The sequence below is a fragment of the Podarcis vaucheri genome (genome assembly GCF_965113315.1).
Source record: "Podarcis vaucheri genome assembly, chromosome: 8".
NCBI lineage: Eukaryota > Metazoa > Chordata > Lepidosauria > Squamata > Lacertidae > Podarcis > Podarcis vaucheri.
The window spans coordinates 49,082,533-49,100,292 of NC_138766.1; the positions used below are offsets into that span (position 1 = coordinate 49,082,533).

Consider the following 17,760-nt stretch of genomic DNA (forward strand, 5'->3'; position numbering starts at 1 on the left):
GACTTTTACCGTGGAAGAGGTGTAAACACAGCTGGGTATTGAACACCTGGTGCACAGCAGTGCCAGCTGGATGGGATGCAGGTTTGACAGACTTTGAATCTGCATCAAAATCAGTGCTTCTTCTTTTTTTTAACACTCCAAGAATCCTGTACTTCAAAAAAAGGGGGGGGGGAATCATTATCTTATTATCTGAGGAAGTTGCTTTGCAGAGTTAAGTCTAAATAGCTGTTTCACCTTTTATTTCATATTAATTTGTTCATTTGAGGAAACTAATCTGATCTTAAACTGGTATATGTGGTTTTAGAACAACTATAACAGCATAATTATGCTTCCTGTCAATTTCAAGTAAAACATCTAAATTATTTGCATAAACCATTACTAATAATCAGTCACAGGAGTGCTGCTGCTGATAATTGGTATACCTGTCTACTCACAAATCAGGAACATATCAGATATCTTTGTCACATCAAAGTTTGACTCATGAACGTATGTGTATGTCTGTGTATCCTTTCCTTAACTTCTAGGACAGACTTTAGGAAGCAATAACAGCTGAGATGTGGGAAGTGGCATATGTGTTCCAAAATTATTGTGATATTTAGATAAGTGGATAGTAAAGTACTGTATATACCAATGGGAATTTGGAATCCTTCAGTTGATCTTAGTTAAGAAAAAACATGTGGTATAACTCTACCAGCACTATGAATATAGGTCAAACAACCTTCTCCTCTATTCTGTGGACCTCAGAGGTAGAAACTAGAAGAGCCCAGCTAACAGGAAGAAATGGTGGCAGAAAGAAATGATGTCTCAGTTTTCTCCTCTGAAATTAAAGAGTTTCAGCCACTGCTTCAGAGTGTTGCAAATAGCATCTTATTTGAATAGATGATCCAATCGGTGTTAATGCAAACCACGATCTAGTAATTGGAAAGGGAAATCAAAAGATGACTTGGGGGTGGCTGCCGTTAGTTGCTGCCTACTCTCAGCTAGTTGTAACGGAAATTATGGAAAGTATTAATCACGTCCAGCATTTGCTAATTGTGTTGCTGCATGGAAGATAGGACACAAAGCAGATTTCACAGAAAAGTTTTCCTAGAATCCAGCTCTCCTATTTATTTATTTGTGGTTTTTGCCTGGAGCTTTCTGACTTATCTTCTGAATAGAAAAAATTGTACCCAAGGAAAGAGATGATTTATGAAGAATATAGAATACTGCAAGTCAAATGGTATAATAATTGTTGTAATTCTTTCTTGCTATATATAGCATCGTACCCCAGTCTGTAAGCTTCAAGAGCTTCCAGGGGTGCACTTACCCAGGGTTGGAATGGTCAGTGGTGAGTGTGATGTCTTAAGGATATATCATTTTATATTTACACATATATGCACCTGAACGTAAGATGAATCATAGAATAGAATCATAGAGTTGGAAGAGACCACAAGGGCCATCGAGTCCAACCCCCTGCCAAGCAGGAAACACCATCAGAGCACTCCTGACATATGGTTGTCAAGCCTCTGCTTAAAGACCTCCAAAGAAGGAGACTCCACCACACTCCTTGGCAGCAAATTCCACTGTCGAACAGCTCTTACTGTCAGGAAGTTCTTCCTAATGTTTAGATGAAGGGGTTCACAACATTAACACCCTCAACAGATCCTGCTTCCCCATTAGTTTTCCAGGGGAGTCTCAAGTCCAGCTCAGAGCAAGACATGTTTCTCTGTCCCCAGCTTTCAGCATCACTCAAAACCCTCACACAGCACTTTCACATACCTATACACCGCTTGACTCATTGTACTCTATCCTAGGATGGCATGGCATCTAACCAAGTGAGGTGGGATGGCAACTGAGCGACCTCTTTGCATATGGCAAATAGCAGTACAGCTAACTCACATGTTACGTGGTGGGTTGGGTTCCTGGCCATCACGAATATAAGCAAAATGGCGTAAAGCCAGGAACCCACAGAACTGCCCCCCCTCTGCAAAGTAGTGAGCAGCTTGCCCAGCTTAAGGTGCAAAGCCTCTCACAGGGTCCTAGAGTCCTCCTGTTTCCTTCCCAAAGCCTAGTAATTGTTTACCCGGCTTTGGGATGACACCGTGAGGGCTCTGGGATTCTGCCAGAGTCCTTATACTGCTTTCCCAAAGTTGGGTAAGCCTGTGGTTGCAGGTTGGTGGGGGCAATAAATAAATGGAGAGTGGCTTTCCTTCTTCGTGTGCTCTGGCACTCATCACGGTGTTCCGTGCACCAGAAGCGGTTTAGTCATGCTGGTCACATGTCCCGGAAAGCTGTCTGTGGACAAACACCAGCTCCCTTGGCCTGAAAAGTGTAGATGAGCGCTGCACCCCATAGTTGAATTGGACTGGACTTCACCATCCCGGGGTCCTTTACCTTTACCTTACTTAACTGGTTAGCCAAAGCTATTACCTTGACAAAGGAACTGGTTTGGCAGGCTTCATCTTACTCATTCTATCTTCACAGGCACAGAATTACAGGTTTGGAGGAGACCCAATGTATCATTCAGAGTGACCCCCCAACTCATAACAGTATTGACTACTTGGAAAAAATGTCACCCCTTGTTGTGAGATGTGATTTTGTCTGAGCTAGTCGATTACTGCTTCTCCTCTAGTTTTTTCAGCCACTTCTGGCCTGAGAGGCTTGTAACCTTGAAGTTAATTCCCTCCCACTCTGGGAAGCTTGAACATATGGGTGAGGACCTTTGGTGATGTAACAGGGAGAGACTTCTGAGAGTTGGGACCAAGGTTGCTGCCTGTCAGAACTAGGACTAGTCCATTAACCCCACTTGTGTAGAACAGTCACTTAAAGTACATGTTCATAGGAAATTTCTCAGTGTCATGTCAGGTGTATCAAAGCTTTAAGCCTCTTCTAAATTGACTGAAATAGTGGACAGTTTGGGGCAATGCAATAATGTAAAAAGGTTTGTTAAATTGTAGTTGGGCATCAAAACAAGTGTAGAAGTAATTGAAACATTCAATTAAAGTAGTTTTGAGTGTCTGGCTCTTCCCACCTGAGCTATCTAGTGCCACTCCCTCACTCCCTCAGAGTCTCCTAGCAGTGACAGAAACACACCTGGCTCTGCTTTTTGTCTTTCACACCTTTTAATTCCTGACAGATATTCTTTTCTTACCTCCATTATTCTCTCCAAAATTGCATCCCCCTTTTTATTCCTGTCATTGCTCAGTATTGCATCTTAACTGTACAGCATCTGTTTCTTTCACTGTCACTGTCATTGCCAACAAAGTGAGTAAACAGCTCCATATCCCGATGGAGAATGTACAGATCAGAGAATAATTTTGTGTGGTTGAAATGGGGGTTGAGGGGATGCATGCCGTCAAGGAGCTGAAGATGGATGGCTTTATAAAAGAAGAAGAGGACTCAAATTTAGTGATGTTGATTGGTGTAAGAGTGAAAAGTAGCATTAACATGGTTGCTGGGGGTCAGAGTAATAATGAAAAGAGAAGATATGAGAGTAAGAAAGCAAATTAAGAGTGTCAGCGGATGCAAAAATAGTTAGGAAGATTAAATGGAAACTGACAGTTATAAAAATGAACAAGAATTTACTAACTCATCACCATAATAATAATAATAATAATAATTTATTATTTGTACCCCGCCCATCTGGCTGGGTTTCCCCAGCCACTCTGGGCGGCTTCCACAGAAACCAAAAAACACTAAAATATCATACATTAAAAGCTTCCCTGAATAGGGCCGCCTTAAGATGTCTTCTGAATGTCAGGTAGTTGTCCATCACCTTGACATCCAATGGGAGGGCATTCCACAGGGCGGGCGCCACCACCGAAAAGGCCCTCTGCCTGGTTCCCTGTAGCTTCGCTTCTCGTAATGAGGGAACCGCCAGAAGGCCGTCAGAACTGGACCTCAGTGTCTAAGCTGAACGAAGGGGGTGGAGATGCTCCTTCAGGTATACAGGGGCGAGGCTGTTTATGGCTTTAAAGGTCAGCAGCAACACTTCAAATTGTGCTCGAAAACACCTGTGTTACTAATAGATCATTGTTCTGTGTTGCAGCTAGAGCTCGCTCTCTTCCCAGAGCTCAATTGTAGTTGGATTGTACCCTTAATTAATTCATACCTTTTGGATTTTTCAGTGTACAGCTTCTTTGCTAGCCCTCTGAACTTATTGTTTCTGCCAAGAAGCTAGTACACCAATCTCCTTGCTTGCTTATATCCAACAAATACCTAATTTGAGTTCTGTCCTCTATAAAGATTGAAAGGGTTGTTCTGGTTTTTGTTCTGTGTTAGTGAGCTGTAACTTTGAGAACAGAATGTAATGTAATGAAAAATGAAATGAACAGAGTGTAAAATAAACATTTGGTACAATTTAAAGAATTGTAGTAGCAGCAATATTGGTTACTGAATGAGTCCAGTTCTTACATGAAAATTTGCTGCTGTTTTATGCTAGAACCATTAATTTCAACAAAGAAAGCATTATTTGCACACATGAGATTGCTTGCATAAGTGTGCTTTCCCTTTTGGAATTAATGGGGTGCTCCTGTTCATTGAAGGGCTCTGAAAATAGTTGGTGATCAAGTCTGGTCATTATGTAGAGGAAATGGGGGAAGAGGATGGAAGGAGAAGACTCCCTCAGATAAGTATAAGTTGTGGTTATCGTGTAAATTGTGGAACAGGCTGAGGGTCATGGCAGCTCTCCTTTTTTAAAAGGCTTTGATGTCTTTTAAAAAGCTTTTGACATCTGTTGATAAAAGACTATTGCCAACTGCAGCTGTAGTCCAGAGCCCTCACACCGCCTTCCCAAAGCCAAGTATGCCCATGATCACAGCTTTCTGCCAAATAAATGGCAAGTGGGCTTCCTCCGTTCTCCATATATTCATTTATTTCTCCCCACCCATGCAAAGCTACGATCATGTAAGGAAAATACCGTATTTTTCGCCCCATAGGACGCACTTTTCCCCCTCCAAAAATGAAGGGGAAATCTGGGTGCGTCCTATGGGGCGAATGCAGGCTTTAGCTGAAGCTTGGAGAGTGAGAAGGGTCGGTGCGCACCGACCCCTCTCGCTCTCCAGGCTTCAGGAAGACATCCGCGGCCTAGGCAGCCCTGCAGGAGGTCCCGCAGGGCTGTCTAGGCTGCGGATAGCAGCCTGCTTCCCAGAGCGCCGGGTGCGCTGAAAGCAGAGCGCCCGCCGCTTCGGGAACACATCCGCAGTCTACGCAGCCCTGCGGGAGGTCCCGCAGGGATGTCTAGGCTGCGGATAGCAGCCTGTCGCCCGGCGCGCGGGCGCCCTGAAGCAGAGCTCCCCGCACGCCAGACAGACATCCGCAGCGTGCGGATAGCAGCCTGCCGCCCGGCGCGAAGAGCGCCCTGCAGCAGAGCGCCCCTGGCGCCGGCAGACATCCGCAGTGTGTTGGAGCCCTGCGGGAGTTCCCATGCAGGGCTCCCCACGCTGTGGATAGCAGCCTGGCGTGCGGGGCACCCTGAAGCATAGCGCCCCGCATGCTGGACAGACATCTGCTCCCTATGCTGTGGATAGCAGCCTGCCACCCGGTGCGAGGGGCGCCCTGAAGCAGAGCGCCCCACGCGCTGGACAGACATCGGCAAGCCTCACAAGCTCGGGGGACAGCAAGGAGGCGCAGCGCCGCCATCCCACTGTTCCTCGACCTGGTTCGGTTTCCCCGACCTGGTTTTGGGGGGGAAATAAAGGGGAAAAAATTCCTTTATTTCCCCCCCAAAAAACTGGGTGTGTCCTATGGGACGGAGCATCCTATGGGACGAAAAATACGGTAAGCGTAAGATGCAGGAGTTTCTTTTTATAGACGAAACACTTTCAGCAAGCCCTCTATGTGGAGACCTATTCTAGTCAGTACATGTATTACATTGCAGTTGTATTTATATACGTCCTTTTATGTGTGTTTTTATTGCAACGTGAAATCTCTGAGGTGCTTTGTAGGAAATGTTTCATAAATAAAATAAAATAAAAAGAACCCCAAACAAACCTGGAATAGCATTCTTCACTGTTAAAGCAAACTCTTCTAGGGAGTGGCAACATGTTTTTAGCCAAAAAGGGGCCACAGAGAAAAAAGAGAGAGGTATTAGTGGTCCCTATCCTGCCTCTGGGGAATTTTTGTACTTCTGTAAACTCAATACTTCTGCTAAGGGGGCAAAAAAGATAGGTGGGTTGGAAGGAGTGGAAGTGAAATGGAGTGCCCTGGAAAATGGGTGGGAAAATGAGCAAGAGCACTGCAAAAAATTGTTGCAGGTTCTACTTGTAGGTTGTTTTGTTATTTGCCCAATTCTACAGAGATTGTTTAAGCATGATGGAAAGCTGCCTGTTTCCAAATAGCTTTCCAATGTTTGTAAAAATGTGTAGTAAGAATACCATTACTTTAATATTCTAGTGTTTCTTATATTGTATTAGTGTTTTCTTTTCATCCCTCATGTGCCCCCACCTTTCAGGAGAGGATTAACCAATATGGAATTGCTCTCTTTTCTAGCCAGTAAATCCCATTATGGAGATCTGTAGTTCAAAGGCATGCAGCCTTATCAAGAAAATAGTGTTGAACGAAAACCATCAAAAGGCTGGAAAAGATAAAGATATTAATATGAGCTGCTTTTCCCCAAACCCTGCTCGTAGCTGTGGAAAAAATAACTGACGGGAGGCATGCTTTTTCTTTCTCTTTTAAAGATCCGCTGGACAACAGCTCCATCAGCAGAACCTGAGTGCAAAGTCTTCCGCTTGGGGAGTGGAGCTATTCTCCTCTCTCCTCCCCATGGCTCTGGGTGGGGTTGGAGAACCTACAGAAGAGCACATGGGAGGAGAGAGGAAGGATTGTGCTGTCTGGTGAGCTGAAATGCTTGCACAGATGGAATGTTTGTCATAGTGCAACATTGAACTCCACACATTGAAACGAGACAGAAAAAGATAGCTGTTTTAGAGCAGAAACCAGTTGTGGAATTGGATGAAATGAAGACAGTTGAAGGGAAAGCACAGTGGTCATTGTATGATGTGCCAGTCATATACAGTACATCTTAAATGAAGTAGCACATACATGTAAGGGTCAGTTAACGAGTTTCTGCAGTAGCATGCTAACTGAATTCCATTTCACTCTGAATTATGTTTAAATTATACAGGCTCAGTGAAGGAATCAAAGGGCATTAATCAATTATAAGTGCTGAATGCTAATAAGCTCCAGGTCATTTGTCCAAAGCATCTGAAATTTGGCATAGAGTAAAATCTAGCTGCTGAGTGCCATGATCAGGCCAAAGTTGACAGTTCTGTTGAAAATGGCTGCGAAACAGTAGTTTCTATCTGTCTGTTTTCCCTTTTGCAACCTCCCCTTCCTCCCAAGATTATCTGAAAGTTTAGATTTAGGTACATTCTATACCTAATTTGGGTATATGAATTTGCATAGGGTGTGTGTGTGTGGGGAGAGAGAGATGAAGTAACGAAGGATGACCTTTCAGGCATTTCTTTTGTTCATCTGATTATTTTGTGTCCTAATTAAGTTCCGGGGGGGGGGGGGACTTGTTATTGCTGGCAGCTAATTAAAATTCATGTGGTCTCTTGTGGAATAGATTTATGTTTCCTGGGAAACAGTTAATTTTTCTTAACTTTGTGGCAATTAAATATTTTGTTCATGCCTGAGTAGAAAGTATGTAATTTACTGTTTAAATTTACTTAATGTATGCAACACTTCCAGTTCATTCCTTCCATATTTTGGTTATACTGAAATCAGTTTGTCTTATTAGCTGTCAGCATGATAACTTCAAATCACCAAGCTAAGATTAGAAGGGCTATCTAGTTTTGAGATGTAGTTCTGCAATGACTATAAAAGGCAATTTAAGGCAAATAAATTTAAGTGATGAGTACTTTTTAGAGTGACTGTGATCAACTGAAAGGCACTCCAAGAGAGTTAAGTCCAAGGTCCCAAATTATCTAGCTGTACCTCTGGGTATACGTAGAAAGAAGGAGTTTAAGGGTTGTTAGCTCTGTGTCATAGAAATTATGTAGCCTGATGGAACTCTCTATTGTCACCTGTGCCTTATAATACCAGCTGTTGGAAAATAGGGGTCCTTCCCTCATTAGCCATGTGTTTTAGTGTTCAGGATAAAAATGGTAATGCTCTCTATATGGGGTTATTCTGGAAATTTGTTCTTTAGGAGAACTTTGGATATTTTTGGAATTTTCATTGTAGCCGATCATACCATTAATGAAGCAAGCCACTGTTTTGTCAAAAATAAAGCTTGATCCTTCATAGCAGTGTGATTTCAGGTGGAAATGTCAAAGAAACATCTGCCTGCAAACCTGATTCCTTCTCTTGTTATTATTTGTCAGTTGGCTTGCAGACTAGAACTTTTCCTTGCTGCACTAAATTCATATACAGTAGTACCTCGGTTTAAGAACTTAATTCATTCCAGAGGTCCGTTCTTAACCTGAAACTGTTCTTAACCTGAAGCACCACTTTAGCTAAAGGGGCCTGCCGTGCTGCCACCGTGCGATTTCTATTCTCATCCTGAAGCAAAGTTCTTAACCCAAGGTACTATTTCTCGGTTAGCGGAGTCTGTAACCTGAAGCATCTGTAACCCGGGGTACCACTGTAGTCATTAATTTCAATTAGTTCATATTTAGTGTGTATTCTATGTTTAGTTAAAAATACAATCTGGAGTTTGATTTTATGCTAGGAATTTGGAAAATCCTGGAAATGTATTAAATCCATGTATATTGTGTAAAAGTGGAACATGGATTTGAATTTTGAATGATTATTTTATAGAACAGGTCTTTATTGTGATCCTGAAAATTAAAGAACAATAGACCCCACCAGCACAACTTTAAAACGGCTGGATGTGTATGTTGGCTCTTTTCAAAGATGTTTGATCAGATTTTTGTGCTTCCACCCAAGTAGTAATATGGAATGTTGACACAAGTAGTAATTTTACCTTTTTTCTTTTTCTTTTACAGAAACCATAGTCCATTAATGAGTTTTGGGGCTAGCTTTGTCAGTTTTTTGGTAAGTGAGCAGAAATACTCTTGCGGTCATTTGTATTATATTATATTATATTGTCTAAATAAATTAATGTGATGCAGGATATATGCAGGGGGTCCAATTTGCTTGCAAGGCCATTTTTCTCAAAGCACACCCACCTCCTATCAACTGACATCACTGGAGGACATGGAACAGGATCATGCAGTCAAGGTAGCAGGATTTAATCTCCATTCATCAGTGGCTCAAAAGTGCTGTTTAGAGCAGCTTGTGCACTTCACCTGTGAGTGGGCAGGTGGCGGCAGCAGCAGCAGCAGCAGGTGGGTAGAGAAGAATACTCCACTGTGTCTCCTGACATCAAGTAACAGGTGGGTGACCTGCTGACCTGCCAAATTTGTCCTGCATTGGGTAGGGCAGATAAGGCCCACCCATCAGATCCTGTTCTCCACTCCTGATCTAGAAGTATTTTAAATGTTGGTAAATTCTGCACCTGGTAGTATGATACTGAATTATTTAATTTGAAAAAGAAGGTTCATTGTTAGTGGCTAGCAAAAACACTTTCAAATTTTTGTGTAACCTGGCAGCACATGCACAGTTCATGCTGGCTATGCTGACAACTTAGAACTTTTACTGCAGATCATCTTCTAAGAATTCAAACATACATTAAAACAATAACTCTGTAGCATCTGATGATGAACTCTACTTTTAAGACAGACCTGTTCCTTCAGTAGCATAGTAAATGTTTTGTTCGTTACCTACATACAAGAGCAAATTAAAATAGGTAACCTTTTCCCTTAACCATCCTCTGAGATGCTGCTGATAAAGATGCATCAAGTGAAGTACACCCTTGTCCATGGAAGCACATGCCATGATAAATGTTGTAAAACTTGGTGGTTTCAGGTAAATAGTGAAGACAGCAGAAGCTTTTATGGCACCTTTAGACTAAGAATGTGCCTATATACTAGTCCTACTTTCTTCTATTGTCGAATTTACATGGGAAGCAAAGAAGTACGGGGCAAATCCCACTTGCAGCTGTGTTGACATTTTTGTAAAACTTGGAGTTTGCTAGTGTCCCAGTAACATCAGCTGTCATGTCAGGGAAAGGCTTAATGCAGTATATTTTCTTAGGAATAGCTTCCTTCTGGTATGTATAAATAGAAACACCCCCCCCCAAAAAAAAACCCTTGCTTATCTGAGCTGGTTTGCTGAACCAGTGTAACACCACAGCACAGCATCATTGTGCCCTGAAAAGCTTTTGCTTAGTTACTATTCTAAATATAGCTGCAGCACTTTGTATGCCTGTGTCATTCAAAACGTCCATTAGAAAAAGCATTGGGAAATAAATTTGCTAAATGTGGGAGCTGAGATGAAATACCCTGTCCAGAAGTAAAGGGGTTACTATTTGCTTTTGACTTTGAGGCATAAAAGTGATGATAGATAGATAGATAGATAGATAGATAGATAGATAGATAGATAGATAGATAGATAGGAGAATCTGTACAAATAGAAACTATAGAAGTAACAATAATGAAGTGTTTATGTAACATTACTTCTCTTTTCAGCAAACACAGTATCACGGTAATTTCAGTTCAGTTGTATATGAAACACCCAGTTATGTTGGGAGAAGCAGATAACTATTTTAATTTCTGATTTTTCTTGGACTGGTTCACACAACACTAAGCCTTGGCTCAATTAGACTGAAGCACATTGTTTGGACTTCTGAACCCGCCCCAGTAGACAAACCATGGGTTGTTTTCTGACAACCATGATGTGAAGCTACAGTTTTTGTGTTTGTTTAAAGTATGGTTTGGCATTGTATATAAATTCAACAGCCTTGCTTAAGCATTATTTATTTGCTTAGCCATTATTTATTTGGCCACCCCACCCCAGATACCTGCCAAGCTATAAAGGCAGAGTTAATACTCTGGGAGTGCAGCAGGTTTGGATGAATCCCAAGCTGAAGTGGGACACTTTGGAAGGATTCTGAGCTTGTCCATGGTGTTCGGGTGGCAATGGCAGTGGCAGAGTAACACTTGGCCATTGAATTCTCCCCTCCCCCCCCACAAACTCACATGCACATTTACTACCGCAGGCAGGAACAGCAATGATATGCAGTAGCTCTCCAGCCCACCTCTGAAGCTGGCAGCACTAGTGGTGGAAGAAAGCCTACTCTGGCTACTACTACTGCTATTGTTGTTGTTGTTCTTTTTGTAGAGCAGCACTGGAGATGCCTCTGCCTGGAGCTGTACTGGAGATCAGCTTGTTAGACATGGAGACAAGGAGGAGATCCCAGAGGATATTACCTTCAGCAGCTCTTATAGCACCCCCCCCCCACCAGACAGCAGTGTCTTGGTGGTGGGCACCTGAGGAGAGCAAGCTTTGACATCAGTGTGAAGGAATACTCCTTCAAATACCCACACCCCCTAATGCTTGTCCTGTGCAAGTCCTCCAGAATAAAGGCAGATACAGAAATGACAGAGCCTGTCTGGGATCACTTTGAAGTTGGTTTGGATCCCAGGTATGGTACCTCCCTGCATTGCAGGAAGAAGCTGAGCAGGGGGAAGGTTCCAAGCCACGGCACCTCTAACAGCCTTTGAGTGCACCTGTACAGGCAGTACCATCCCTCATTGTCAGGGAAGAAGCAAAGTCTGAGAAGTTGGGTAGTAAAAGCAAGAGGCAAGCGGAGTGAGACGTTCCCCTTTCAGTCTCAAGCTCTCCCCAACCAAGATGCAAAAGTGATTTGTGGATGATTTGGGATGGGAGAAGTATGGGTCCATGAGATGGAAATTTCCAAACATTAACCCAAAAGCAAGGGCTCACCTTTGAGCTGAAGCACTCCCAGACCCAGATCAACTGGTTCCTTTGGGTGGAATGCTGAGATATCAGTGTGATATTAATAATAACAATGGCAGCCCTGGCGCGTCTGCTACTGCTTGTCCTGCTTCCTGGTAGCAGAAATAAGAGTCCAAAAGACTGTACAACCTCAGTTGCACTAGAGTAATGCGGCAGTTTGGGAAGTGAAATTGCCCTTAGAAAGGTGTACTTTGTACCCTGTTATCCTAACATGAGGACAAATTTGAAATGTGTAAAAAAATCAGTGCTGTGCCAAAAATAAGATGAAAAATCATAATCCTATGAAAATTCAAATGAGACAATGGCTTCTGTGTAGTGTTTGCTAACTCGTGTTGTTTTTAATTTGATGAAAGAAGATTTTATTTCCCTTGGAAATTTTCATGGGAACATCTATTTCCTTAATGGGAATTTTGGGAGAAAAACAGAAAACATGGATGGACAGTGGGCATTCAGTTAACATTTCTTTTAGAATGTCTGGACAGGCACAGCTGTCTTGATGCTTAGTAAGTTCCGTTTGATAGGTTTATAATGTGAACAGGCAGTAACTATTTAAGCTTGGTGATGTATATTCATTTATGTTGGAAAGTGGTTTGATTATTTTTTTTATGTCTGTGTTAAAAGCCTTGAAGCGCAAGAATGAGTTAACTTGTAGTAGTAATAATAATAATAATAATAATTAATAATAATAATAATTTATTTATACCCGCCCATCTGGCTGGGTTTCCCAGCCACTCTGGGCGGCTTCCAACAAAACACTAAAATACAATAACCTATTAAACATTAAAAGCTTCCCTAAACTTGTAGGGAATATACATTCTCTATCAGGAATAGCTGAAATGTAAGCTGTTAAAAAGAATTCCATGATAATTTTGACAGGTTATCAAAACTAATAGCCAAATATGAATATTATATATAGGGAGTTTGGATGCTACAGAATCTTCATGCTCTGTTGGAAATACGTGAGCACTAACATTAGTTTGCATCTAATGAGAGTAGAGCACACTCTTCTAGTGTCTTAATATTTCGACTCTGTGTCCTCACTCCCAGAGTCTCATATGGTGGTCTCCTGATGCTAGTTGATATAGCATTAGACTTATTAGAGTAAGTACATGCCATATGGGACAAGATTCATGTTCTTGATGATGCATTGGAATGGCCAATCTGATAAGTACTACGTCCAAGATGGGAAACCTGTGGCTCTCCAGGAGTTATTAGACCACTGTTTTAATCATATCGCACCACTGGCCATGCTGGCTGGAGCTGGAAATGGAATCAAACAGCATCTGGAGGGCCACATGCTCTCTGTTCCTGAATTACAATCATGTTAGCAAAGTTAATTGTGACCTCGGCATTACATTAAGTGTGTAATGATTCCAATAAAGTCTTCAGTTAATTGTATATCATTTTTCCATTGGGAAGCCTCCATCCCAGTACCCTTTTATAATACTTATTCAGTGCACAGTAGCAAATGGTTAAATTTTTGACTTCTCTTCTCATTTTCACAGTGACATTTTGAATGCAGTGCTCTTGGGTGAGATGCTTATATGTCTTAGATAGTGAACTTATTTCAAGTGCTTATAAAACTGTTATACAATATCCTTAGATTGTGCCGCAGTAAGCAGGTTTAGATTAGGTTGTCACCTTATGATTCAATAGGGGTGTTTTGTTTTGGTTTTGGTTATGTTTTAACAGAATGCCATGATGACTTTTGAAGAAGAAAAAATGCAGCTGGCATGTGAGGACTTAAAAGCTACCGAAAAACTGTGTGAGAGTGAAGAAGCAGGAGTTATAGAAACCATTAAAAACAAAATTAAGAAGAATGTAAGTGCAACATTGCTAATATGTGAACTAATGTACCCCATGCTAATATGGCAACTGCTTCCTAGATATCTGTCTAATGGCTGAGTGAAGATTTAAATCTTGGTCTCTGAGGTCTTTGTCTTACATTCAACCCATCATCCCTGTGATTTACCACTTTGTAGAATCGTCAGGGTACCTAACCGCCATCTGTTTAAATAGGCATTAGTACCCAAGCTTTGGTCTTTGGAGCTCCAGGTAGGAGATCCTAAAGGCCTTGTTTTGTCACAAGCTCCAACTTCAGACTGCTTATGGCAATTGATAGATAAGGTCTTGGCTTCTGGTTGTCATGACAAAAAATGTAGCCTGATATGACTAGTCTTGCTGTTCTAGAAGCTTTCTTTCAGGTGCCACTAGGAATCTCATTGGTAGATATTGGCCATATATAGTCGTTTGGCTTTCTTGTTTTTGTGAAGCATGTTCCATTCTATTTGCTAGCCCTGCTGAGTTGTTGACAGTGGTAGCTGATGACCCCTGAAACCAGAAGGACCACAGCTACAACGCCCTACTCTTGTTAATCCGCTCCTGTTTCACTTTCCCTTGGTTTCTGCTGCACCTCAGCTCTGTCCATGGAAGCCTGCATCCTCAGCCATGAGAACTAAATAGAATTTCTATTTAGGAAAACTCTAAATAGAACTCCACATTGGCTCCTGGTGGAAGTGGAATGCTAACTCGATGGGGCAATTGCCCAAAATCTCAAAGTAAGCAGAGGGTGGAATCTGAGCATCAAATATCAAACCTTCCAAAGTAACTTGCCCTTCAGATTCTCTGAAACAGTAAAATCTTACCCAGATTCTCCTCCCCACAACACCCCAGACAAATTTCTTTACCCAACCCCCAAATATCTCATTTTTTCTCTTTGCCATTTGTGCAAACCTCCTCCATTGAAACCTAGTCTTTTCTCCTCACTTTCCCCACACTAGTTTAAAGGCAGGACTTGGAGAGCAAAGAAGGTGCATCTGTTAATCCAGATGTTACCAGTTACCATTTAGCTCCTAGCCCTCATGCTTCTGTCTATTGAATTGCAGGTTCATACAGGTATTTGCAGTGTTGTGACTTGACAGATCTATGTGGATCTCTGCTTACCTTTGATACTTGTCTGTGACTGCAAAGCCGACGCTTGTAATTGAAATGACATTTGAAGCACATGTTTTTGCACTTAAAATAAATTACAATTAATATATTACTGTTTCAGATGATGTAAGTTAATAGAGGATTTCCGCTTCAGTTGCCACCACCTGTTGTATACATGTAGTTGGCACGTCTCCTCTTCCAAACCAGAGTGATTAATTTTGGCTAGTAATCCTGCTGAAGTATCCCATGGATGCTGTTTGTCTTTGCTAGTTCAGTGGACCAGTGCAGCACTGCATAGTCTATAAATAATGAAGCTTTGGCTTCCCTTGAGAACATCCTGCATTATTAATGTTGAGTGTATAAAAATCCGAGCAGTTTGTTTAGTTTCACTGTTCCATATATTTTTCTAATGGGAATATGAGGAGGTCTTTGTTTTCCAGTTCCCAGTGTACAAATACACCATCCATCATCTTTTGCAGAGGGGCAGGGGTGGGCAGCAACTTTGTGGAGAGGAACAGCAGGCAGAATGCCCTATTAAACTCAGTGCTCACTCCTCAGATTATCACCTTTTTTTTTGGTAAAAGACAGTAACATCCTCTGACACTTGAATAAAGAAAAGGTGATATATATTCCCAACATTTTATGAAATGTATGTGCAGGTATTACTGCTTGCTTTTCTAATCCATTCCTTTTAAAACACTCTTGCATATGCATTTATGTAATAGAATCTGATTATTTATGCCAAAGCGAACTAAAATATGAAGCTAACTATGGCTTTATATGAAGGGTTTCTGCTTTATTGCTACTGCCTCTCATCTCCTTCTATGCTTCCACAGAATAAGAAAATGATTTCAAATAAAGGTTGCTGGAATGGGAAATACAATAGATATGCTTGTTTCATGGTTCCAGTAATGAACTTTTTTACCTGCTAGAGCAGAAGACAGGAAGGATGTACACACACTTTCTGTTGGATGGACAATACGTTCCTTATAATGCTCTTATATATGAAAGTGTTCCTCTGCAACATATGGAAAATGTACAATATTTTCAGTTTCCAAACATACAGACAGTTTTGTAAATGTGATAGGCAATTCTCTTTAGTTTCAGTGCTGTGTTAGGATTCCACACAGTTTTTGTGTGTGTCCCTGTTGGGAAATTAAAGACTACCTTGTTGCAAGGAAGAATATGTTGTGTTGCCTGAGTTAGAAGAATTTAAGATTCATTGGATGTTTCTACCCTACTTTCATGGCTTTCAAACAGGTTGATGGCCGAAAGGCTACCCCATCCATGATTGATCGACTGCAGAGACAAATCATTGTAGCAGACTGTCAAGTTTATCTTGCTGTGCTTTCTTTTGTGAAACAAGAACTCTCGGGTGAGCTCTGACTTCTAATATTAAATCTTTATTTCCCCACCCCACCCCAACTGAATTTTTGAGTTCTCCAGTCCTTCCCACTTGTAGGTGACAAGAAAGTATAAAATGTTGTTGACCAGTTTGATTCGCAGGTGATTGACAACTTACAGTTTCCATTCTAGTAGCCTGTTAAGACAGTTTGCTAGAAGGAAAGAAAATTTTCTCATTTCATGTGCATGCTACAGCTTTCTTTGTGTGTGGTTTCAAATGCTTTTTGGAACTCCTATTGTTATTTAACATTAGACCCTATAAATCCAAGTTACTGTTAGTGAGTTGTTGGTCTCCTTTCAGTTAACACTCTTGGTCAGATTAGAAGCTGCTTTACATTTAATCAAATGATGTGATAACAGTAATTTTGCATCCAGTGTGTGTGTGTGTTTTTTACTTTCTTGTGTCGCCCTTGGATATTAGGAATATTTTAAATGAATCTAGTGCATACTGAAGAAATACATGTATATCTGATTATTTTTTGAAAACTAGTATTTCAGTGCAAAACGCAGCATGTCTATATAAGATTGTTCTGAAGTGTACCTCTCATTTTTGACCTTTATCTGTCGATGTGCAGGCCACAAGGTGAGGAGAGGACTGTGTATTTTACCCCCTCCATGCTTACTGCGGCATTGCTGAACAAAATTGTGTAAACACTTGCCTTGTGGTGAGCCACACGAGAACCAAATGTGCTATGCAGCAGAAAGTGGTCGAACTGCACAGTCTTGCAGTAACTTTAGCCTCCTAATAAAGCTGAATCATGGCTGTTGGTCTGAATGTTTTTATTGCAACAGACAGCTTAGTTTTCCATAGCTTGGTAGTTCTAAAAAAGAAACTGTTCCTTCCTTCATTGTTTACAGCCTATCCAAAGCAATTGGGAATGAATAGTGACTTAACCATTGTAAAGATTTATGGTTAGAGTTTGCATGCTACATCATTTTTTTCTTTGGGCCCTATATGTCCCCACATATTCTGAGTCCCTGGGCAGAATCCTCCGAAAACCAGAATCTCCTCTTAATATCACGTACTAACTGCTTAGTTTCTTTAGTCTTTTTCTGTTTTCAGAATCCCTGCATATTGGTTTGAGCACGTGTATAAGTTGGAAAGGTTTTTTAGGTTTAATCCATTAAGCAGATCCACTAGCACAAGCACTTCTGAATGTGCAATGGGAATTCCCTTCCCCTTCCTCACCCCCTTGCTTCCCTATATTTGAGGAGGGTTGAGGGAACCCCCAGAACTTATTTAGGGGGCACACAGGAAATGAAGTTCCATCGCATAGCCAAAAATGCTTGCGTTAGTGGAACACTTTGTGTGTTGTAAAGTTTGTTTGTTGTGGGGAAAGGTATAATAAGTTGATGTTCAGTATTTATGAATGACTTTTACTAGTATTATTATTTATTAAATTTCTATACTGCCCTCCATCCAAATATCACAGGGCGGTTTACAATATAAAAAAACAAAAATGCATACCTTAATAACAAACAAAAACAATACCCTACACACACAGTTTAAAAAGCCATACATAGATTGTTTAATTAGCCCAAGGTCTGGGAGAAGAGAAATGTTTTTGCATCCCCCCTAAAGATGTACAGTCAAACCTCGGCTCCCAAAGCCTCCAT

General features: G+C 41.3%; 1 protein-coding gene across 1 annotated transcript in view; it reads left to right on the forward strand.

Annotated features, from left to right (window-relative positions):
* TTC39C (tetratricopeptide repeat domain 39C) overlaps positions 1 to 17,760 on the forward strand; it is a 41,764-nt gene that overhangs the window by 6,404 nt on the left and 17,600 nt on the right. Inside the window, exons 2-4 of the mRNA XM_082234826.1 lie at positions 8,934 to 8,982; positions 13,501 to 13,629; positions 16,000 to 16,114. Of these exons, the coding sequence (XP_082090952.1) occupies positions 8,934 to 8,982; positions 13,501 to 13,629; positions 16,000 to 16,114 (293 nt within the window). The remainder of the gene's footprint in view (positions 1 to 8,933; positions 8,983 to 13,500; positions 13,630 to 15,999; positions 16,115 to 17,760) is intronic.